General features: G+C 38.5%; 1 protein-coding gene across 1 annotated transcript in view; it reads left to right on the top strand.

The window, feature by feature from the left end:
• LOC308625776 (alpha-2-macroglobulin-like) overlaps positions 1-25,754 on the top strand; it is a 40,929-nt gene that overhangs the window by 7,516 nt on the left and 7,659 nt on the right. The window contains exons 6-28 of the mRNA XM_081250261.1: positions 197-365; positions 811-895; positions 2,227-2,347; positions 3,107-3,221; positions 3,368-3,477; positions 5,752-5,913; positions 7,323-7,550; positions 7,793-7,856; positions 8,980-9,122; positions 10,161-10,310; positions 12,214-12,381; positions 13,310-13,418; positions 14,998-15,118; positions 18,194-18,422; positions 19,154-19,280; positions 19,633-19,754; positions 20,153-20,204; positions 22,152-22,235; positions 22,507-22,683; positions 23,008-23,095; positions 24,062-24,218; positions 25,007-25,081; positions 25,530-25,710. Coding sequence (XP_081106387.1) covers positions 197-365; positions 811-895; positions 2,227-2,347; positions 3,107-3,221; positions 3,368-3,477; positions 5,752-5,913; positions 7,323-7,550; positions 7,793-7,856; positions 8,980-9,122; positions 10,161-10,310; positions 12,214-12,381; positions 13,310-13,418; positions 14,998-15,118; positions 18,194-18,422; positions 19,154-19,280; positions 19,633-19,754; positions 20,153-20,204; positions 22,152-22,235; positions 22,507-22,683; positions 23,008-23,095; positions 24,062-24,218; positions 25,007-25,081; positions 25,530-25,710 — 3,037 coding nt within the window. The remainder of the gene's footprint in view (positions 1-196; positions 366-810; positions 896-2,226; positions 2,348-3,106; positions 3,222-3,367; positions 3,478-5,751; positions 5,914-7,322; positions 7,551-7,792; positions 7,857-8,979; positions 9,123-10,160; positions 10,311-12,213; positions 12,382-13,309; positions 13,419-14,997; positions 15,119-18,193; positions 18,423-19,153; positions 19,281-19,632; positions 19,755-20,152; positions 20,205-22,151; positions 22,236-22,506; positions 22,684-23,007; positions 23,096-24,061; positions 24,219-25,006; positions 25,082-25,529; positions 25,711-25,754) is intronic.

Here is a 25,754-nt window from a genome sequence, read left to right as displayed (position 1 = left end):
AGATTCTTACAATATTTCAGAAACTTGTCCTGAAGGGAGAAGCCTTCAAACTCATGTAACACTAGATGGCTCCAAGTCATCTCCCTTCCCCACCCCTCCCCACCTCTTTGTGGATAACATAGGAGTCCCCACAGATTTCCTTTATTGTCTCTCATGCTCTGGGCTCTTTTGTAAATTACAACTACTGTGTCCACAGGACCCCAGAGGAAATCGCATCATGCAATGGCAGAACCTCAAGGTAGAGAGTGGCCTCAAGCAGTTGACCTTTCCCCTCTCATCAGAGCCCTTTCAGGGCTCCTATAAGGTGGTGGTACAGAAGGAATCAGGTGAAATGGCAGAACACCCCTTCACCGTGGAGGAATTTGGTATGGATTATGCAAAATCAGGGAACAGTTTTTTCATATTTAAACTTCTAGGGTCTAGAATTTGAGTTTCTTTGGAATTAACTTTCTATTTCCCACGGGTGAAATTAGGCTTGGAGTGGAACTAATTACTTCTAATCCAATGAGGACCATCAGTGATTCGTGAATAGGATGTCATATAGCATTTTTGTAGCAATTTTTAATCTTCAAAAAAACAGTAAAACATTCTTAGTCCAGTGGAGTCTCCCATAATTCATTAAGGTTACATTGATCCATCATAGTCCTTCAACCAGGATCTCCATTTGAGAGAAAGGTGGATATATTGGAGAAGAGGGCTACCTTTTCAGGGCCCTAAAATATGATTAGAGAATTGTTATGAGAACCTGGAAATACCAATTCCCCAGAAGTTGAAAACCAATCACCAACTTCCTTTATCTCCAATCAACAGTGCTTCCTAAGTTTGAAGTGCAAGTAAGAGTGCCAAGGATAATCACCATCTTGGAAGAAGAAATGAATGTGTCAGTGTGTGGCCTGTGAGTTTATACTTTTAAAAAATCTTTGGCAAGGGGAATTATTTAAAGGAGACTCACCCTTTGGGATATTTTGACTAGCTTGTCTAGAAGCAGTGCAGCAAAAATACCTTAAATACATGGGAGCATCCCCATCTCTAGAACTTTCCTCTCCTGTTGCTTTTCTATTTCCCTTCTTATTTTCTTTCACGTCCTTTCCAACATTATTATAACTATCATGGGGCAGGCAACCGTTCCTAGAGCTAAGCTATGCTAGTAGGATTGATTCTGAAAGTAATAAAGCTACTCGCGCATGCACGTACACACGTACACACACAAATGAGATAGTGTTGAAGGGTAGTGACTTTCCCTTTACCAGGTTGTAAAGTAAATTCAATCATCAACAGATCATTTACTTGACCTTGGATACATAGTGGAAAAATAGCTCAGATTCAGAATTTGTAGAGATAGGCATATTGCAGAAATGTCATCTAACTCATCTGTCTACCTAAGGCACGTCACATACTTCTCTGAACTGCCATTTTCACTGATGAGAGTAGACATGATCTCACAGTCAGTCTTTTCCAACCTTGAAAATTCATGTTTCTAGGATCTTATTGCTCCCATCTCCAGTGGCCCAGCAGTAGCAGTACAGAAAGAACAGGCAGAGTGAAGAAACCAGTCCTAAAGACCTTCAGCTGGGTCCCTGCCCCAGCACTATCTCAGAGTAAGGTCACCAAGCTCCTGATCCCACAGAGCTGGTGAACCAGTACTCTTGCAAATATAGATATAGAGGGTATTTTGAATAGGGAAGGAAACAAATACCCTCAAGACCACAGCAATTATCAATGATATATTTATGGCACAATCCCATTTTTGTAAAAAGTAAACAAGTAAAAGTCTACATGAACAGAGATGGCTACACATAGGAAGAGGATGATGGAAGGAGAGATACCATCATATTAATAGTTTATATTCCTAGGTAGAATTGAGAGTGTTTATTTCTTATCTTTGTTTTGTTTTGTTGGTATTGTTTTTTCTCTTAAGATCTGGTGTAGCTTTGGCAAAAGAAAAAATATTTTTTAAAAGATGAAACTGAAAATTAGAGATTAAGAAAAAAAAAAAGACATGGTAAAAGAAGGCTGAAGTAAATTCCAGCATGTTGCACAGGAAATTTCTAAAGGAGAAGGTTCATTACTTAGTTTACTTGCCCTCAACACTGTATGAGCCCTGCAGAAATTACAGGGAAGTACAGAGTCTAAAAATATACTATAGCTAAAGGGAAAATATAAACAGGTAGAAAATGAGGGTGTTAAATGTCTGATTTGATCCATTTGGCAATGTTCTTATGACAGATACACATATGGGAAGCCTGTCCCAGGACGTGTGACTATAAACATGTGCAGAAAGTACAGTAACCCTTCTAACTGCTTTGGTGGAGAATCACATGCTGTCTGTGAGAAGTTCAGTCAGCAGGTATGTGGGAAACTACTCCTAGGGATTAACAGCCCAGGCACTGTTGATGAGCAGTGAGTTACAACACGGTGGTAACTCAGGAAGAGACCAATCTGTAAGAGAATTCTATGCTAGCTATAATCGTTTTTTAAAAATCAGTGATTTAGCACAATAGGAGTTATTTCTTGTAATTGTCCATTGCGGGTATTCTTGGTGCACCAAGCACCCAGAATGATCGAAGTTGAACCATCTCCAGTACCTGGTATCTAAAGCCGCCTTGAGTATCCATCCAATTATGTAAAGGAAGGAGAAAAAAACATACAAATCTTAACCACCTTGGCTGGGAAGGGTGTCGGTTTTTCTCTCTTTCTATGAGCAAGAGCTTGTCACAAGGCCCCACCTAGATGCCAGGGAGCTGGGAAACACAGTGCCCAGCTGAGCAGCCACTTCCCAGCCACAGCTGTAAACTATGGAAGGGAAGCCAGGCTTCGGTGAAGGGTTAGCTGCCTGCTACAGTAAGATTACCCCCCAATTTTTAAGGCATTTCTTCATTTCTTCACCTCATTCACTCTGGAGAATATCAGATACTAAGGAATACACCTGTCAGTTATAAGCCAGAAACTGTTGTGAGATGTAAGTATAATTAATCCCTAGAGAATATTTATTGTGTTATCATAAAAAATTCCTAGGTTATGTTGCCTCAAAAAAAATGCCACCAGATTAACTGACCACTGATTTGTCCAGTCTTATGTTTTTGTATTTTATTTCGTCCCCTCCTAGCTAAACAGCCAGGGCTGCTTCTCTCAGCAAGTAAAGACCAAGATCTTCCAAATGAAGAGACAAGAGTTTGAAATGAAAATTGAAGTGGAGGCCAAGATTCAAGAAGAAGGAACAGGTGTGTATACCTCATGGGTATGGGAGAAAGAACAACGGACATGGATTTAGTTCCTTTGCCCAACAGTGAACTGAAAGGGAGGAAGTAGTATAAGTTCAGGGAGAGCATCCTTCCAAAAGAGAACTTATTTTTTCCTTCTTTTTCAGAGGTGGAATTAACTGGAAAAGGGACCACTGAAATAACAAGAACCATAACCAAACTCTCATTTGTGAAAATAGACTCAGACGCTAGACGAGGGATTCCCTTCTTTGGGCAGGTGAGGTATTTTTCAATTCACAAATCAAACTGTACTCTTACCTAATACGTACAACATATTCTGCTAAAACTATACCTGGTTAATATTATCTGTTGATTAATATAATCAAAGGTATAAAACCACATAAAATAGGTTTGTTCCTCTGTAAATCTGTACATCAAATCTATAAAACCATTCTAAAGCACTATCAAAATTAGAAGGTTTTGGGGCTTCCCTGGTGGCACAATGGTTGAGAGTCCGCCTGCCGATGCAGGGGACACGGGTTCGTGCCCTGGTCCGGGAAGATCCCACATGTCGCAGAGCGGCTGGGCCCGTGAGCCATGGCCGCTGAGCCTGTGCGTCCAGAGCATGTGCTCCGCAACGGGAGAGGCCACAACAGTGACAGGCCCGCGTATCGGAAAAAAAAAAAAAAATTAGAAGGCTTTGGGAACAGCACTGCGTGATGTCACTCAATCTCTTTCCCATGGTTTACCAGGCAGTCTCAGATTTTTATAATATTTTTTCACAAGCATCTCGAATTCCTGATGGCCAATCACATTATCCTTCTAACATTAACTTTGTATGGAAATGGGTGGGTAGGTGGCTTTCATTTTTATTTTGAAATATAAAAGATTCTACTGTACGTAGTGTTTCTTTAATGGATATTATATATACATTACTTTTTCAAGTATATTTTATTTTATTCAAGTATACTTATTCAAATATATTTGTTTTATTTTAGCAAGTATATTTTAAAAACAGTACACAGAGGGGTAAAATACCGCTATTTAAAGTATACCCAGGGCTTCCCTGGTAGCGCAGTGGTTGAGAGTCCGCCTGCCGATGCAGGGGACACGGGTTTGTGGCCCGGTCCGGGAGGATACCACAGGCCTAGGAGCGGCTGGGCCCGTGAGCCATGGCCGCTGGGCCTGCACGTCCGGAGCCTGTGCTCCGCAACGGGAGAGGCCACAACAGTGAGAGGCCCGCGTACCGCAAAAAAAATAAATAAAGTATACCCAGATTTTAAAGATATAAATTTTTTCTCTCAGATATACAAAAAAATCTGCTACTGTTATTTTTCTGCTTACTGTTATAAGCAGATGTGCTAATGGAGCTTTCGGACTCCAGAAGTCTGAGATGAGAGTTGTTTGCACCTCCACATGTAATTACTGTGCATCCTGTTTTTAATGGAAATATTATAAGATGTCAGCTGTGGAGAGTGTTAAAAGACAGAGGGACCAGGCTCCACAAAAGTAGTGGAATAAATTTTAGAATGTTTTGATTATGTTATGACAGCAAACATGTTCAGAAACTTTGGTCACTTCCTAAAATGAAAGTTCACTTCTTTAAATTTCTCAGAAGTATACTGTACTTTTTTGAGATTTTATTCCTGCTAAATAACTATCCTATTATCATAAGACTCTCTCACCAAAAGTGAAAGAATCAGAATTTTGTACCTATCCTGGTCTTCCTACATACAGCTGACAGTTCATTAGCAAACTTAGATCTCGTTAATCAATTACAAATACTAATCCAAGTCTGCTGGTTGTGCTTCCTTCTACCAAAAGTAGCTTATACTGAGAAAAAAATCACCATCTTTAAAATCTGAACTGAACTACTCATCTTCTGGGTTCAGTATTAGCAGTAATTTGACTTTAGGCCCTTATTTAATATTCTATGCTTCTTTTCAATTTTACATTTTTCAGATGGGAAGTACCTCATAAAATCTACCTACCTTCCAAAAGTTTGCAAATCTAGGTCAAGAAGCAAATATCATATATAAAACTAGAGGAGCACACAGGACAATATATTAGCAATTGCTAATATTAAACCTCAGAACACTAATCCATAGAAAGGGAATGGTCTGCCATAAAATAAGTATTTGAGGCTCAATTAAATTTGACTAATGGGTTAAAAATTTTCATTATGGCTCTTGTGGTCTGTGACTCTACAAAAGTTATATATAATATATAGAGTTTCCAAAATATCCACAGAATACATTTCTCAGGTCACCTCTATTATCTCCATCATTCTCTACCTCTTTACACTATTTTTCGTCTTAGGACTGATTACCACTAAATAAGTATATATTACGCATTTATTTAGCAGCTATCTCTTTTACTGGACCGTATGCTCTATGATGGAAGGAACTTTGTTTTGTTCACTGCAGTAGCCTCAATACCTCGAACCATGTCTGACGTATTGGACACACTCAATAAATATTTGTAATAAAATGAATGTTTGGTGTCTATTGGATATTAGCCGCGTAACTGATCTGCAGCTTTTAAACTTCAGGTGCGCCTAACGGATGGAAAAGGTGTCCCTATACCAAATAAACTCATCTTCATCACAGCAGATGAAGCCCACTATGACTCCAATGCCACCACTGATGAGAACGGCCTGGTGCAGTTCTCCATCAACACCACCAGCATCACGGGCACCTACCTCACTGTCAGGGTAAGTTGGGAGGGAAGTTACCAATGATGTGAAGTAGTCTTGGAAGAAAGGTTGCAACCGAAAAGTGATGGCATTTCCAAGTTGTGTTTAGTCTTAGGGGGAAAAAATGAGAAACTAAAAACCAATTCAAGGTCAATTTTGAAAAAGTTTGTTAAAAGGAGGCAGTATAGTGTTGTGGCTAAAGTGGGAGCTCCACGTGTGCACTCGCGTGTAGTGACATGAATCGTGCAAACGCTGTGGGAAGCAGTGTGGCAGTCCCCCCAGATGAGAACTACCGTATGATCCAGTATTCTAACTGCTGAGTATACGTTCAAAAGAACTGAAAACAGAATCTCAAAGGAATACTTGCACAGCCCTGTTCATAGCAGCACTATTCACAGTAGCCAAGAGGTGGAAGCAACCCAAATATCCATCAACAGATAAACAGAATGTGGTATATATGTACAATGGAACAGTATTCAGCCTTAAAAAGGAAGGAAATCCTTTCACAGGCTACAGTGTGGACGAACCTTGAAGACATTATGCTAAGTGAAATAGCCAGTCACAAAAAACAAATAGTGTACGACTCCACTTGCATGAGGTATCTAAAGTACTCAAAGCCATAGAAATAGAAAGTAGAATGGTGGTTGCCAGGGGTTGGGAAGAAGGAGAAATGAGGAGTTGGTATTTCCTGGGGACAGTGTTTTAGTTTTGCAAGATGAAAGAATTCTGGAGATGGGCTGCATATTACTTAACACTACCAAACTGTACATTTTAAAATGGTTAAGATGGTAATTTATGTTGTGTTTTTTACCACAATTTTTTTAAGTGTAGGTTCCAGAATCAGATAAATTAGATTAAAATCCTGGCTGAACTCTATATTAAGAGCAAATAACTAAGAGTTGAGTATAGACTTCAACTACTTCGCTAACTCAACTCTTGAACCAATGCTATTTACAGAAAGTGTTCTCAGACCCCTAAGGTTGCAATATTACATTTATTCATAATACCCATTTGAAACCCATCATAAATGAGGCATCTACTCTCTGAAATGCAATTCTTCCATTTCTGAGGATTAGTCTCCTCAGTGAGGTTTCATAGCTCCAGTGTCTCTATCTGTCTCTACCTTTCATTCTCTGTCTGTAAAGTAGCCAAAGAAATGTAAGCCAAGCTAATCAGAGCAACGGATGCCTCCTTTTATGCTCTTCACAAATGTAAAAATCAATACCAACTCAAGGAGCCTCTGCCCTGTAAAGGCCTGCAATACAGATAAACACCATAAGGGACCCTCCTCTCTCACTTTTGAGTGTGGAGCACAAGATTTCTAGATACTAGTTAAGGTAGGATACTAAACGAATGCAATTCTGTGAGCACACTGATTCTCTATGACATATAATCTATAAGATAATATTGTTTTTCTAATTCATTAGGTCAAACACAAGGATCAAAGTTCCTGTTATGGCTACCAGTGGCTGTCAGAAGAATATGAAGAAGCTTATCACACCGCTAATCTTGTGTTCTCCCGAAGCAAGAGCTTTGTCCACCTTGAGCCCTTGCCTCGTGAACTGCCCTGCGGCCGAGCTCAGACAGTCCAAGCACATTATGTACTGAATAGACAGGTCCTGCAGGAGCTGAAGGAGCTCATGTTCTATTACCTGGTGAGAAGGAAGGCCACTACTTTGACTCCTCTGTAAACTCCTGTGTGGGCAAGGATTTATGAAGCTCTTTAGGCATCACTACTTTGACCTCTTATCTATGTTCCTTTTGAAAGTCTGACTTCTCTCAGGGCTAATTATTGCCAGCAGGGGCTCAATGTAACAAGCATATCACCTAGAGAGCAAGACTTGGGGTCAGATCTCTGTCCGGCAAATTAAATCCCTTTTCATTTCCTTTTTTGCAGGTAATGGCAAAGGGAAGCATTGTCCGATCTGGGACTCACGTACTGCCCGTGCACCAGGGAGACAGTGAGTATTTCCATAATTCCCCATTTCTGCCCTCCTCAGTCACATGCAACCTTACGCTGCAGAAATACCAGGAATACCTTCAAATAAAGAGAGAGAATTTTCATCTAACCCCAATAAAGAAGTTGAAAGGGGAAAGCAATAATGTTTCTTTCTTTTTTTAAACCCTTTATCAAATATTTATTTCCTTTTCTTTCAGGTTATTCTGTTCAGATTATTTAAAGTGTTTAGTTGTTTCATAATTTATGCTTATTCCAAATTTTCAAACCATAAATAGTCATGGACCTCCTTCTCAAAATGACATGTCAAAATTGTTTTAGACAATGGAGAGAAGGTAAAACTTTGGAGTATCTTCTATATGTTAGGTCTTGTGCTGAGTCATTTATATCTTTACATCATATTTCCCTTTTGAAGATAGTTATGATTTTATGAAGAGGTAAATTGGACTCTCCCCAGGAACAAATGTGGAACAATATAATCCTCTGAAGGTTTCATCTATCCTAAGGGAGTCTAAAAGTTCCCTTAAGAAAATTATCAGTGAACTACCCTTTTGTTGCTACTTTGAAGCAACATAGAAGCACTACAGTAGAGAAGTTCGATGCAACTTCTAACAATTCTATGTAGGCATCAAAAAATAAGTTGCAAAGGAGCTCAGTACTCCTCTTAGGAAGAAAGAATAGAATATTTGGTTCATACAAAGTTAAAGAGGATATATGGGTAAATACAATGTGTTAAACTCTTACTATTACATCTCGCAACTTCAAGTACTATTTCCCTTCTCTAGTGTAAAGTCTAGATCAAATGGTAGCCAAATGGATGTCTCCACATCCTTAGATAGCATCAGAACTTTGTATAGATGAACTCGAGCTTAAAACTGCGGAGAAATCATTATGTGATTTTGAGAGAAGAGGGGGCTATGATAAGGTTTTTTTTTTTCCTAAAGCCAGGATTCTTAGAGATAGTCATCCATTTATTGCATCTACTATTTCTTATATCTGTTACATCTACTAATAGAGTCATCAACCAGGCCAGGCTCCTAAAATGACATTGTACAGCAGAAAAGTATTATTTCAGCCCTGAGCTGTCTAACCCATGACCACTTCCTTTCATTCTCTCTGTGCTCCAGTGAAAGGCCATTTTCCCCTGTCAGTCCCTGTGGAGTCAGACATTGCTCCCGTCGCTAGGTTGCTCATCTATGCCATTTTACCTGATGGGGAAGTGGTTGGGGACTCTGCAAAATATGAGGTCAAAAACTGCCTGGCCAACAAGGTGGGTGTTTTATATCATAAATTTTTCAACATTTAAAACTAGAAGTTACTATCACTATCAATTATTTTCTACATGCAAGCACTGGGGCCAAAAGGGTTAAATGAATTCCCCAGAGATTTTCAGCAAGGTAATGACAGATCACACTAAGAAGCCATGTCAAGAGATAAATAAATATCGTATATTAACACATATATGTGAAATCTAGAAATATGGTACAGATAAACCTATTTGGGAATAGAGGGCAGGAACAGGGACACAGACATAGAGAACAGACATGTGGACAAGGAGTGGGGAAGGGAGGGTGGGATGAACTGGGAGATTGGGATTGACATATAAACACTACCGTGTGTAAAACAGATAGCTGGTGAGAACCTGCTGTATAGCACAGGGAGCTCAGCTCCGTGCTCTGTGGTGACCTAGATGGGTGGGATGGGTGGGGGGGGGCCCGTAGGAGGGAGGTTCAAGAGGGAGGAGATATATGTATACATATGGCCGATTCACTTCGTTGTACAGCGGAAACTAACACAACATTGTAAAGCAACTATACCCCAATTTAAGAAAAAAAAAAAGAAGCCACCCATGTCACTTGACTCCTACTGCAAAATTCTCATGCATTGTCTCTTACCATATGATACAGTTCAGAGTACCTTGTTCCCTTCTCTTATGATGAAATGTTGGGAAACATGTAACCAAGTTTATAAGACTACAAAAGGGCCAAAAGAAAAATACAAGAGTGTCTAGAACCATTTGCATTCCACCCACAGTTAGTTAATGAACACCTCGCTATGTATCAAAGGTAAAAAATGGCATCTCCAATTTAATAACTTATAAAAACAGATATCATTATAATAGCTCAACTGATGAGAATCAGAGTGACAAAATCGGGAACCAAAGGCCTCAAGGCTTACATGGTGCCAAACATCAACGAAGTCAAACGAAGTGATTATGCATTGAATTTGCGGAGCACCCAGGAAATGCTGGTGAATGCGTGCGTAAATCAGGAAATTTGTTTTTCTGACTTTGTCCCCAATTCCACAGGTGGGTTTGAACTTCAGCCCAGCACAGAGTCTCCCAGCCTCCCACGCTCGCCTGCAAGTCACCGCTTCCCCGCGGTCCCTCTGTGCCCTCCGCGCCGTGGACCAAAGTGTGCTGCTCATGAGTCCCGAGGCTGAGCTCTCTGTGGCCACGGTGAGTTCCGTCAGCCCCAGGGGTCAGGAAGGGTCACATCAGGGACCCAGAGCAAGGAAAAACCCTGAGTGGGATAGCATCTATTACAGTTATACTTATCTAGGAGTTAATAGTTTTGAGCTCTTTCATGTGCACTTTTTTTTGGTGAGGAAGATATTACATATGAATATCAATGTATAAATCATGCACCATCCAAAATCCCTGAAATCCTAGAGCTTTATGAAACCAATAGTAGGAGTTTTCAAACTAGTTTTAATATTTCAAAAAGTCTAACAGAAATGGTACATATACCTGCACTTAGACTGCACAGGCTAAGTGAAATATCAAATTTCTTTTAATAAGAATTGTATCAGTTGAAACACTGCATGCCCAAGATGAACACAATTTCTGAAGGAAGATCTGTATTGTCTCTGATTAATAGAAATTAGGAAAAATTAATTACTATGTGATAAATGACATTAATAAATGAAACCTTTTCAAATACTGGATTAATAGGAAAAATAGCAAAAGGGTATGCTTAGTATAACAACGGGAAACTACTTAATGTGTCCTAATAGTAGTTTGCCCATTACTTCAAATTTTCAATGAGGCCAATTGGAATGACCTCTTACTGAAGTTTTTTTCACTATCAAAATTTTATAAAGGGAAAGTTACATTTTTACTTCCCTACAAGAGAAACTTATAAGAAAAGATCTCTTATTTTTTGGTCCTTCCAATAGTATTTAATTAAAAATATTAGAATACTTCTAAAGGAGATATTAAGTGCATAGTGGAAGCAAGGGAATATGTTGTACAATAACATTAATGTTTTATGTTTGTATAACATAATTTTATAGTTCTCAAAGTTTTTTTCAATTATAACAATCCTAGTGGATAGATAAGGCAGAAAATTCTATTAGTTTGTTAATAATAAAGCAGAAGCTTTCATGTATCTAGGAGTAAACCTGGGTTAGAACAAGGGTTCCTCTCAGTCTTTGATAATGTTTCACTAATGAAACGCTTGCACCTAGTAGCATAAGTCACTCATTCAACACATATTTATTTAGCGCCTACTGTGTTCTGGGTGTGCCCTAAATTCTGGGGATCTCATAGTGAACTACTAGAAAGAAAAAAATCCGTGCACTCATGGAACTTAATAGGTGAGACAGACAATAATTCTGTGATATGCTTTGGAGAAAAATAAAGCAGAGGGAGGAGCTGGAGAATGCTAAGAAGGAGCTGCCTTTGAGAAAGTGCTTCATTTCATTGTGCTACTCACTTTGCTAATCTATTCTTATCAAACAATTTTGAAGTCCTATAAATGTAAAACACCTACAGGATTTTTATGTTTGTCTTATTCTTCCTGTTGAAGTGAATTTGAAAGTATCATTTTCAGTGTTCTACAGTTAAAGTTTTATGTATTTTATAAAGATATGGAGCATTTAGTTCCCATGAGTAATACTAAGAAAATACTGTCCTGACCTATACAGAGGATACATGCTTATCCATGTGCCTGTTTAGAACATGTTGTCCATTTACTTTGTTAAACACAGTTGGTTGCTAACCACCAGATAGAGATGAAACTATTACCTAATTCTGTCATCCTGAAGCGTTGCACAATGTCTCAAATATAGCAAACCTCAATGTCTCTTAATTAAGTTTTATTTCATTCCAGCAGAGTCTAGGGTTTGCCTCTGAATTGCGTAACAAAAGATTATGATCCTGAGTACTTAGATAGGAATGTTTTAATTGTTTATTTCCCTAAAATTGTTAAACGTTTTCAAAATCATCTTCTCTGTAAATTATCTAGGCAATGGAGCCACTCAAAGAAAGTCTGGTAGTGATTATTCTTTTCTTTTCTCCCTGCACTTAAGAAAAATAAGCCACAAGTAAGTTTGCCCTTTTGCCCTTTGCATTTGTACAGGTTTATAACCTGCTACCAGTAAAGGACCTCAACGGTTTCCCTGACCGTTTAAATCAACAGAAGGAAGACAATGAAGACTGCATCAGTCACCAAAGTATCTATATCAATGGGATCACGTATTCCCCAGTATCAAATACAAATGAAAAAGATATGTATAGCTTCCTAAAGGTAAGTCCGTTATATTGCTGATGGTCAGTTCTTAAGGTTCACAAAATATTACATATGGAAAAAATATTTATTTTAATGCTTCCATATTATAGTTGAGGGTAATGGGACATAGAGAGGTCAAGTGACTTCTCCAAGGTCACTAATAGTAGCAGATCTACTAATAACAACAGAGCCAGGACTGGAACTTTTGGGATTATTAAGCAAGTTTTTTTTTCTTCATTTATAAATATTACACGTGTAAAATAATTACTGTTGAAAAAGGTTTAAAAACAGAATGAAATTATCTCTATAAGTATATCAATTTCCTTTCTACTCACGTGAACATTAAAAGTTTAATATTAGGGAGGGCATATCTGTATGTGTATGGCTGATTCATTCTGTTGTGCAGTGGAGGCTAACACAACATTGCAAAGCAACCATACTCCAATTAAAGTTTTTTAAAAATGGTCAAATATCAGTAATTTCATATGGTTCTACCTGATTAGAATCATTAGACCGCTGAAAAACTGTAATATTTACACATCAAGTGAAACAATGCAAGCCTTTGTATTCCAAAGAAAAAAGTCTTTGCAGGAGAGAATGACCTCAGCTACTCTGAAATGTGCTTAAACCACACATACTCAGCACCAGGGCTTATGGCGCTAGCTTCCCATGTTTAAGGATGCTAGTGGTGAGGCTCAAAAGTTGGATTCTGACTGAGCTTCCTCAGTGCACAGTAAAGACGGGTGTTAGAGTAACAGTTACAGGTAACGCTGGGGTGACAAGAGGCAGGGACACTGTTTGAAAGAAACAACTTCCAAATCCAAAAGCACAAAAAAGATTAATATTAAGCTAGTTGGATTGTTTGTTAAATTCAATGAAAAGAAGTATGTGTATATACATATTTTATGATATTTGTGTACTGATTAGGTGATGATTTCCTTTACAGGATATGGGCTTAAAGGTATTCACCAACTCAAAGATTCATAAACCCAAAATATGTCCACAGCCTCAACAATATCAAATACATTCATCTCAAAGACTGTTATCTTCTCCAGGTAAGAAATTAAGAAAAATTAATTGCCTAATATATTGAACCAAATAAAATAATTCCTTAAAAAAGATAAAATGTGACGAAATTAATCAAAAAGGACTTGTGATTTCAGACATAGAAAACAGACTTGTGGTTGCCAAGGGGGAGGGAAGAGTGGGGAAGGGATGGACTGGGAGTTTGGGATTGGTAGATGCAAACTATTACATTTAGAATGAATAAACAACAAGGTCCTACTGTATAGCACAGGAAACTATATCCAATCTCCTGAGATAAACCATAATGGAAAAGAATATAAAAAAGAATGTATATATGTGTATAACTGAGTCACTTTGCTGTACAGCAGAAATTAACACAACATTGTAAATCAACTCTACTTCAATTTAAAAAAAAAGAACTAGTGATTTAGATATATTAAGGTTCTTGCTCAAGGTCACATAGTGATACAAATCAAAAAATTCTGTTTGTGTCCAGCTCCCACGTATGCAGCTGGAAAGAACACAAGGCAGGCTGTAAAAAGCGTTATAAGACAGGTGCAGATATGAAGAATAAAAGAAAGGATTGATTCTGATTGAGGAAGCAAGAAGTCATTTATATAGAATCTGCTTCTAGTAAATGGAGATGTGTGAGTTTTAAAAGGGAAGGGAAAGTTTCCAGGCATAGGATAATGTAAACAGAAACAGAAATGTTCACAAATTGGGACTATATTCTCACCAGTCAAGAAAAGAGGCTCTTTAACTTCCCCAAAACATCAGCTAATACCCATATTGAAATCACACTCACTTGTCAACGATATGGGCTACTTCTCTGATGAATCATATAGTAATCAATCATTTATTCATTTATGGTCTAATACTGTCAAATCATGGTTGAATATAGGTTGAGTACAAACAAAAGAGTTTGTCAAAAATCAAGGCAAACATTCAATGAGAATCAAATGGCTATACGGAATTTAAATAAAGATCATTGTATATTTTTATTAGTATTTATAAATTATATCCTTTAATCCTTGATCAATAAGATTTGTAGTAAATTTATGTATGAACAAGTGTATAGATGCACAAGATTTGTCCCAGTGACAAATCTTATCTCTTGTGTCTTATCTTCTGACACATTTGGGAATAAAGGGTCACATTTGGGAATAAAGAGCTTTTTAAATTCTTGATTCTCTCACTCCTACAAACGGTTTCTCAAAGCCACTGTCAAAATGTCTGGGTACGGTTTTTCTTTGCTCCCGCAGAGGTGCAGACCAAATCCTGACCTCAAGTCACAGCACTCACCACTTAGTACAGTGCGCAGGAGCTGCAGAGCCTCCTTTCTGCCTCTAGGTCTCTTTCACAGGCAATCCAAGACTCGTTCTGCCTCTAGGTCTCACTGTTCTCTGATTGTGATTCTCTTCCCCCAGCTCACTCCTAGCTTACCGTAATGCTTCAGAATTCATCTAAAAATACCACCTCTTCCAAGAAGCTTTCCCTTAATACCCAAGTGTCCTCTCCTGGTTCCTATCACGCTATTTCTTTTGTAGCACTTACTACAATCTCTCATAAGCCTTATCTTTACATTTATTGTTTCTGTCTCCTCCGCAGTCGTAGCTGAAATGGGAAGAAGTCATGAACTTATGCATATAATACGTATTTCAGAGCCTCCCACAGAGACTGTGCGAAAGTACTTCCCTGAGACATGGATCTGGGATTTGGTGGCAGTAGAGTAAGTAACTTCTTTCATATATAAGATGCAACAATATAGATTCCTCACAATTTTCAATTTTTAGCTAGTTTTTCAATATCCAAGTATATCTTTTGGACACATTGCTGTGTTCAGGAGAGGTTTAGTATAATACTTCTGTTATGACGTCTCACTAATCTAATTGTATCAGAAATTTTGCACAAATGTCATTCTAAGATTTCCAGAAAATGAGCATAAGGACTAAATATAACCAAGCACTGCACAGATTAACACCTATAAGAGATCCTTCATTGCTCGGCAGTCCTGAGTTAAGCACAGTGTCAGTCAAGCCAGCTCTACACAGTAGTAGTAGAATTTAAAATTATAAACCTTCCCTCAGTAGAACGGTATTTTAGAGAAAAAAATTTAATAACAATCTAAAACTACATATTTATCACTATATTGTCTATAACAGATTATACTACAACTACATGTCTAAGGAGAGACTGATATAGACTAGAATTGAAAACAGAGTTGGAAAAAAGGGACTTATACATTCCCATTTCAAGCCTTGATTATACTCTCCATTATTGGTATTTCTACTAAGTGCATTCAAGTCATAACAATAGAATCATTTATATAGGGGTACTCTTCCTAGAAAGGATTTACAGGCATACCTCAGAGATATTACAGGTTCAGTTCCAGACACTCCAATAAAGCGAATATCACAATAAAGTGAGTCACATGAATTTTTTGGTTTCCCAGGGCATATAAAAGTTATGTTTACACTATTCTGTAGTCTATTAAGTGTATAATAGCATTATGTCTTTAAAAATGTGTATACTTTAATCAAAAATACTTTATTGCTATAAAATGCTAACCTTCATCTAAGCCTTCAGCAAGTCATAATTTTTTTGCTGGTGGAAGGTCTTGACTTGATGTTGATGGCTGCTCACTGATCAGGATGGTGGCTGCTGAAGGTTGGGATGGGGCTGTTCCTTAAAACAAGAGAGCAATGAAGTGTGCCACGTCAATTGACTCTTCCTTTCACAAACGATTTCTCTGTAACATGCAGTGGTGTTTGATAGCATTTTACCCACAGTAGAACTTCTTTCAGAATTGGAGGCAATCCTCTCAAACTCTGCCACTGCTTTGGCAACGAAGTTTTTGTAATATTCTAAATCCTTTGTTGTCATTTCAACAACCTTCACAGCATCTTCCACAGGAGTAGCTTCCATCTCAAGAAACCACTTTCTTTGCTCATCCATAAGAAGCAACTCCTTATCCATTCAAGTTTTAACAGGAGACGGCAGCAATTCAGTCACATCTTCAGGCTCCACTTCTAATTCTGGTTCTCTTGCTGTTTCCACCACATCTGTGGTTACTTCCTCCACTTAAGTCTTAACCCCTCAGAGTCATCCATGAGGGTTGGAATCTACTTCTTTCAAACTCCTGTTAATGTTAATATTCTGACCTCTTCCTATGAATCAAGAATGTTCTTAATGGCATCTAGAATGGTGAATCCTTTCCAGAAGGTTTTCAATTGACTTTGCCCAGATCCATCAGAGGAATGACCATATACAGCAGCTATAGCCTTACAAAATGTATTTCTTAAAGAATAAGACTTGAAAGTCAAAATTACTCCTTGATCCATGAGCTTCAGAATGGCTATTGTGTTAGTAGGCATGAAGACGACATCAATCTCATTGTGCATCTCCATCAGAGCTCTCGGGAGACCAGGTGCATTGTCAATGAGCAGCAGTATTTTGAAAGGAATCTTTTTTTCCTAAGCAGTAGTTCTCAACAATGGGCTTACAATATTCAGTCAACCATGTTGTAAACAGATGTGCTGTCATACAGGCTTTGTTGTTCCATTTATAGAGCCCAGGCAGAGTAGATTTAGCATAATTCTGAAGGCCCAAGATTTTCAGAATGATAAATGAGCACTGGCTTCAACTTCAAGTCTCCAGCTGCATTAGCCCCTAACTAGATAGCCTGCCCGTCCTTTGAAGCTTTGAAGTCAGACATTAACTCCTCCTCTCCAGCTATGAAAGCCCTAGATGGCATCTTCTTCCAACATAAGGCTGTTTCATCTACATTTAACATCTGTTATTTAGTGCAGTCACCTTCACTAATTATCTTCTGGATAATTTGCTGCAGCTTCTACATCAGCACTTACTACTTCACCTTGAGCTTTTATGTTACAGAGATGGCTTCTTTCCTTAAGCCTTATGAACCATTCTCTGCTAGCTTCAAACTCTTTTTCTGCAGCTTCTTCACCTCTCTCATCCTGCACAGAATTGAAGAGAGTTATGGCCTTGCTCTGGATTAGGCTTTGGCTTCAGCGGGTATTGTGGCTGGTTGGATCTTCTATCCAGACCACTCAAATTTTCTCCATATCGGCAATGAGGCTGTTATGCTAACTTATCATTCAAGTGTTTACTCAGGTATCACTTTTAATTTCCTTCAAGGACTTTCCTTTGCATTCATAACTTGGCTAACTGTTTGGTGCAAGAGGCCTAGCTTCCAGCCTACCTCAGCTTTCAACATGCCTTTACCACAAAGCTTAATAATTTCTAACTTTTGATTTAAAGTGAGAAGTGTGCAATTCTTCCTTCCACTTGAATGCTCAGACGCCATCGTAGGGTTGTTAACTGGCCTCATTTCAATATTGTTGTGTCTCAGGGACTAGGGAAGCTCAAGAAGACGAAGAGGGACAGGGGAATGGCTGGTCGGTGGAGCAGTCAGAACACACACAACATTTATCTATTAAGTTTGCCATCTTATATGGGTGCAGTTCATGGCACCCCAACACAATTACAATAGTAACATCAAAGATTGCTGATCACAGATCATCGTAACAAATATAATAATAATTTAAAAGTTTGAAATATTGAGAGAATTACCAAAATGTGACACAGAGAGATAAGGCAAGCAAATGCTGTTAGAAAAATGACACCAATAGGCTTGCTTGACGCAGTGTTGCCACAAACCTTTAATTTGTTTAAAAAAGAAAACACAGTATCTGTAAAGCACAATAAAGCAAAGTGCAAGAAAATGAGGCATGCCTGTATTTAACTGCTTACTTTTTGTTCTGCACATTGCCATCCTCCCCAGCTCCTCGGGTGTGGCTGAAGTAGGAGTAATAGTCCCCGATACCATCACTGAGTGGAAGGCAGGGGCCCTCTGCTTGTCCAGTGACACTGGACTTGGTCTCTCTCCGACTGCCTCTCTCCGAGCCTTCCAGCCCTTCTTTGTGGATCTCACAATGCCCTACTCTGTGATCCGCGGAGAAGCCTTCACACTCAAGGCCACTGTGTTAAACTACCTTCCCAAATGCATCCGGGTAAGGACTTCTCTTTATTAACCTGAACACAAGGTAACAGTCAAGTAAATTAAAAACCGCATTCGTGGGAATACTGACAAACTCCTGTGTATAAGATGGGCTCACCAGGAGATAATACTGTCAGAGATACTCATATGTTAGATGACTATGGTTGCTGATACCTCCAAATACCAAATGACAACTTAAAACAAGGTTCTGACCCTTATCATAACCCTTTAAAGTTAGGAAGACTGTGTAACATGAAGATTTCTGACATGAACAACAAAAACCAGTATGCTGATTCTCATGTCTTATACTCTCCAAGGTTTCAACCTCTACATTCCCATATATTTAACTTTTCTTATATGACGAACTGCATTAAACTTAACTTTTAAAGTTATTTATGTGCATCTTACCATCATTGTTTATAAATCTTGTGTACTCTGCTGGGAGAGCTGAGGGTACGGTCAAGATCCTAAGCCAAAGGAGTGGAGCTTCCACAGGCAACAAACATACCATCATGACTTCTCCTCTCCTCTGCTCCTACCACGTGAAAGAACAGACGATCCCCAAATACTAATGTTTAGATGTCAGATCCACTTATAAGATGCTCAGTCTTCATTTATATTATCTTCAATATTAGGCAACCTGGAATCTACCCAATCCCTCAATGTGCTTTATTTCAAGCCATTCTTCCTTTGGCCCCCTTTCTCTCTGGTCTATTTGTCTCTTTGTCTCGTGCATGGTTTCAGGTCAATGTGCACCTAGAAGCCTCTCCTGCATTCCTAGCTGTCCCAGGAGAGAAGGAACAAGAGACTCAGTGCATCTGTGGGAATGGCCGGCAAACCGTGTCCTGGGCAGTAACCCCAAAGTCATTAGGTGAGAGACAGCCTCCTAGAGGCAGTTCTCTACTCAACGACTGTGTGTGTCTGTCTATGGGATCCTCATATCCAGGCAAAGACGCCCCCACCCCCCACCAAATGGTAGAAGTTTTTTCTTTGTCTTTCATTCTAGGATGTCTAGAAGGATATACCCCCTTCCCTCACCTCCGGGTCCACCTTGGATTCTCAGTATCATTAGCCTCTAGTCTATGCTGCTTCCATTCCTGCTCCTATGTTTTTATAAAACAAAAAAATAAGGTCACAAAGCATTAAACATTTATAAATCTTGGGGTTTGGAGGCATGGAGGAAGAGAGAGATGGTGCTCATCTCTACTGGCCCCTTTTTCCAGGGAATGTGAATTTCACAGTGAGTGCAGAGGCACTGGAGTCTCAAGGGCTGTGTGGGACCGAGGTGGCTATGGTCCCTGAACATGGAAGGAAAGACACGGTCATCAAGCCCCTGTTGGTGGAAGTAAGTAAGCCTGCCCATTTGATAAGTCACAGTGAGTCAAGAAAAACAATGGTGAATCCAGCTGGGGTTCCAACTTTTAGGTAAGAAGGGCTAAAAAATAGATATATGAAAAGAAGAAATATATATATGGTCATGGGATATTTCACAATATGAGTCTCTCTCTGTGTGTCTCTCTGTCTCTCTCTCTTGATTTTACTTTGTAATTTTCTCCTCCCTTTCTCATCTATCAACCTGTCGCCTTCATATTACTTACACTTATAGAATTTGCTTCTATAATATATGTGAAAATCAGTTCCAATTCTTCTCTTCATCAAGAAACCTGTAGTTCCCCTATTAACACACATGTCCTGAAAGTCACTCCATTCTCACTTCTAACTTTTCTTTCTTTCCACCTAAAGCCTGAAGGACTAGAGAAGGAAGAAACATTCAACTCCCTGCTTTGTCCATCAGGTGAGACTCAGTCATCATAATTAAAACAACATTGACTAGAATATAATAGTTGAAGTTCAAAGTATTTTATATATACCATTCCTACACTTTCCCTATGAGGTAAGTAAGACCTGAAGAACCATCAACCCATTTTGTAAGTGAGGAAACTGGTTTTTAGAGAGGCCAAGTAATTTGATCAACTGAATATCCGTATCCCAGGAATTCTGAGTCTTTATTTCTTAAGCACCTGTGCAAACATCAAATTGTCCTTCTGACCAGTGTATGATGTGGTTATAGGTAGAAAGTGGGTAGATTCAAAATGAATACTGCCAAAGGGGATATTTCCTTGGATATTTAGTAATACCACACATGGGTAGCTGAATTCAGGCCCCTTCAACACTGAGTTTTGCATAGCTAACCGCACTGGATAATGAGACTATGCTATTTCCAGAAGAAAAGGTTGCCATAGCCTTTACCATTTGTCATGTCAATATTTGTTTGGTGCCAATCCTATACCTAGTATCCTACCAGTCATTGGGAAGGGACTAAAGAAGCTTACAATAAAAGATACAGCTTTATTTTTGTGGAGAATTTCCTAAACAAAAACATTTATAGAAATTTAGTACACTAAGAAATTTATCAACACAATGTGTTCTCATCTCAGACCAATGTCTAATCAACATCATGTGTTCCTTACCTTTCTGTACCTACTAATTTCTGTTTATTATCTTTTTTGTCATGTAAATACTTAAAATATATAAAATGTATTCTAAAAACATAATTGCCTTATTATTTAGCCTTATTTCTACATTTAAGTGAATTTAGTCCTTACTACCAAATCCATATATGTCATCTGTTTTCTTACAAAACTTTTTTTGAAGGTAAGAGAAGTTTTTGACATACAGATAATACATACATAATTAATATAACTATGTATGTATTTAACACATAATTATATTATGTATTTAACTACATGATTAAATTTAATTATATAACTATCAGTAATTAATATAATTGATAATACATAATTAATGTATACAACTTAATGAGTTTGGAGATAAGTATACACCTGTGAAACTGTCAGCACGATCCATACCATAAGCCTATCCATCACTTCCAAAGGTTTCCTCCCACTCTCTCATTATTATATTTTTGTAATATATGATCTATCCTATTAGCAAATGTTTAGATTTACAATACAGTATTGTTAACTGTGGGCACTATGCTTTATAATAGACCTCTTGAATTTATTCATCTTGCATAACTGATAGTTTGTACCCTTTCACAAAAGTTTTATTATTAATCTTATGAGGACAGGATGCAGTATAATGATAAATACTACATTTTTCTTTTTTCATCTTCATGTAATTCACTAATATTAAAATGCCAGCAAATGTATGCTTATCAGCAGCAATTAATTTATTTTCACTGAGTCAAATACTGTTCATCTTCACCCGTAGCCCCATGTCTAGTGCTTCCATTAAAAATACTGTCTTCATATCTGGTGAAATTTGATGGAGGTAAAGACCGAGCATTATGGTAGAATTCAGGAACTTTTTGAAGATTTTTCCTTTGCTTATATATACATAGCGGGGTTTTTGCCTACAACTGTTGTGTAAGGAGGCTGGGAATGGACATGAAATATATCACCTTGTGATAACAATCTTGTGTTAGCCATAGGATGATTACAACAGAATCACAACATCGCAGGTATTTGTCAGTTTGTAGCCTTCTTTTGGAATGCAACTCCACATACAAGGAGGTTGGGGAAGGAAAAGTTCTAGAAATCTCAGAATCCCATTCATATATGTTGAAGGTATTTTTTAAAACTGGAATATTAAAAGAGGGACAACTTTCCAGAAGAAGTTTAGGTACAAGGCATAGTTCTGGCTTCTGGGTCTTGGAACTCTTCAGGAAGATATACAGCAGAAATCATCTTCATTGTGGCTGATTTGTTTCTTTCTCTAGGTGCTGAGGTGTCTGAAAAATTATCTCTGAAGCTGCCACCAAATGTGGTAGAAGAATCTGCCCGAGCCTCCTTCTCAGTTTTGGGTGAGTCTCCAGCCCTAGGGGACTACTGTACTATATTAGACAATGTCTACTATATTTTTTCCATAAATACTTTCTCAAAATAACAGCTATACTTTTAACTTCTTTCTTCTTTGGACTTATTTATTGCTTCCAATCATACTTCTGTTCCTTGAAGACACCCTTCCTAAAATTCCTCGTTTCTTTAGCTCAGCTAATTATTCATCTCTTCTTAATGATTCTGATAGATTATAATCTATAAGCTTTATGACTTCCCATCTCTCCCATTTCCTAGGAGACATATTAGGCTCTGCCATGCGAAATACACAAAATCTCCTCCAAATGCCCTATGGCTGTGGAGAACAGAATATGGTCCTCTTCGCTCCTAACATCTACGTTCTGGATTATCTAAATAAAACACAGCAACTGACTGCAGAGATCAAGTCCAAGGCCATTCGCTACCTCAACACTGGTGAGTCACTGAATAAGGGAGTGAAAATTTCACAGTGCAATTTTAACAATAGGTTGGAATCCCCAATAGGCTTGAGTTACTTATCAATTCTATGATATGTAAATTTATCATACAATGATAGTTACAATATTAAGAATACTATGACAGTTGATTTCATGGTACCTATCCAGTGTTCAACCTCCAATAAAATGTTTAGGACTCAGAACCATCTAACATATTGCAGCAAAATTTAGGAACTATCACAAGATGCCAAGGCATTTTGTTTATTTCTCTGGCTACAGAATGTACAACCCGTCATGTTGCTTCATTAACCTTCCATTCCAGGTTACCAGAGACAGCTGCTCTACAGGCACTATCATGGCTCTTATAGCACCTTTGGGGAGCAACATGGCAACAATGAGGGTAATACCTGGTAAGGGAAAGACAATTTTCTGAGCTCCTATTTTTGTGTCAGGTCTTTTACATATATTATCAAAATTATATTCCCAGGAAGCCTATCAGATATGTATTATTAAGGCTATAGTTGGTTATACTAGATAAGTACACCAAAACTAGCAAGGTAACAAGCAAAAAAGCTGAGATTCAAATACACGTATGTTAGATTTGTCCCCAGAATTCATCCTGTTCATAATACACCAAGGTATTCCTTCTGAAATCGCTATTATTTTTTTCTAAAATAGCCCCCATAACCATGATTTTTTTAATGAGATAGCCAGCAAACATATCATATAACTTCTAGATAAACCATGTTCACTTCAGTTTATGTTTTTAGATCATATTCATCTTAATCACTAATGAATTCAATAATAGGAGGAAAGAAATGAGATGGAGCCAGTGATATGAAACACTGTTTTAAAATCCCTAAGGCAAAGCAATGTCAGAAGTTACTGCATGTAAGAGCTGTGTATGAGAAGATTCTGCCATCTACAGAAGAAAATCGCTAAAGAAAAGATTTAAAGCCTTACTCAAATAAAGTAAAAAAATAAGTAACATTAGTACAGTTGACCCTTGAAACACATGGGGGTTAGGGGCACTGACCTTCAGCAGTAGCAAATTCACGTATCATTTTACAGTCGGCCCTCGGTATCCCCAGTTGTGCATCCACGGATTCAACCAACTGGGGATCATGTAGTATTGTAGTAAATATTTAGCAAAACAAAAATCCATGTGTAAGTGAACCCATGCAGTTCAAACCATGTCGTTCAAGGGTCAGCTGTACGAGAGCTAGCAGATTCATCAAGTAAAGGCAATGGGAGCTCTAAGTAAAGAATTCCTGTTAGATGACTCACGTCAGTGTGTCCTATGAAGCCTGTTGCTGTGATGTGGGTATAAAACCATTGTAACAACATAAATGTGATCATCACTTCCTCCCCTTCAGGCTCACAGCCTTTGTACTGAAGAGTTTTGCCCAGGCTCGAACCTATATCTTCATTGATGAAGCACATATTACCGAAGCTCTCACCTGGCTCGCCCAAAAGCAGAGGGACAGTGGCTGTTTCAGGAGTTCTGGGTCACTGCTCAACAATGCCATTAAGGTGAAGTGTTCTCGGAGCTAGTGTTGATCTGTCCATTACACTGTCTACAAGGAAGAGGAGAGGATGTGATAACATAATTCCTTAAGGGAGGTATCAGAAGAAAATAAAACCTGGATAGCACCAAGAAAGAGGGGATGGAACTTAGAGTGACTGTGATACTTTGCTTCATGGGGACATATATGGGTAAGGACAAATTCCATGACAGCAGAATACAAGGAGCTGATTAAGAGCATTCTCAAAAGTTATTGGGAGTTTTAAAATTACTGATTCATATTCAGTACTGATAATTGATCTGTTCATATTTTCTGTTTCTTCCTGGTTCAGTCTTGGGAGATTATACCTTTCTAAGGATTTGTCCATTTCTAGATCGTCTATTTTATTGGCCTATAGTTGCTGGTAGTAGTCTCTTATGACCCTTTGTATTTCTGTGGTGTCAGTTGTAACTTCTTTTTTCATTTCTGATTTTATTGATTTGAGCCCTCTCCCTTTTTTTTCTTGATGAGTCTGGCTAAAGGTTTATCAGTTTTGTTTATCTTTTCAAAGAACCAGCTTTTAGTTTCACTGATCTTTTCTATTTTTTTAAGTTTCTATTTTATTTATGTCTTCTCTGATCTTTATGATTTCTTTCCTTCCACTAAGTTTGGGTTTTGTTTGTTCTTCTTTCTCTAGTTGCCTTAGGCATAAGGTTAGGTTGTTTATTTGAGATTTTTCTGGTTTCCCGAGGTAAGCTTGTATCGCTATAAATGTCCCTCAAATTATTCAAATCTGTCTCTCTCTCATATTTACAGGGTGGAGTGGACGATGAAGTGACCCTCTCTGCCTATATCACCATTGCCCTTCTGGAGATTCCTCTCCCTGTCACTGTAGGTGCCCTTGCTGAAGCCTCGTTCTAGATGCAATGAAACTGCTGACCTGATGTCTGAAACAACACCCCACTAAAAACCAGTTGTCGGCATTCCTTCTATGCAATGTCAATGCTTCCCAGATCAGTAGAGAATTTACTCAGTCCATTAAGAAAGATTTACACTTCCCCAGTGATGACCCTAGTCTATTTTTCCCCTAGCAACCCCACTACCACCATCACCACACATGCAGAATGAATTCTAAAGATATGGCCTATATTCCTGCCTTATGAATGTGAGACTAACAGATTAAAAAAAACAATACTATTCTCCCTATCCGTAAGAATGAGGCTAGAAAGACAAATGCTTTCCAACAACTTCCTGACCTCTGTGCTGTGGTCTGTGTTTACCCGGGAGCACTAGCCCCCCTGTTCACACAGCTCGCTCCCTTCTTGCTCTGCCTTCCCAGCACCCTGTCGTCCGCAATGCCCTGTTCTGCCTGGAGTCAGCCTGGAAGTCAGCCAAGGAAGGATCCCGAGGCAGCCACGTCTACACCAAGGCACTGTTGGCCTATGCCTTTGCCCTGGCAGGTAACCAGGAAAAGAGGAGAGAAGTACTCAAGTCACTTGACGAGGAAGCCGTAAAGGAAGGTGAGAGCACACCCGGGATCTTTCTCCCATCCCACAGTCTCTGG

The sequence above is a fragment of the Mesoplodon bidens genome, assembly GCF_964165515.1.
Source record: "Mesoplodon bidens genome assembly, chromosome: 11".
Lineage (NCBI taxonomy): Eukaryota > Metazoa > Chordata > Mammalia > Artiodactyla > Ziphiidae > Mesoplodon > Mesoplodon bidens.
The sequence above is the reverse complement of the archived record's forward strand: the minus strand, read 5'-3'. Positions and strand labels throughout refer to the sequence as shown.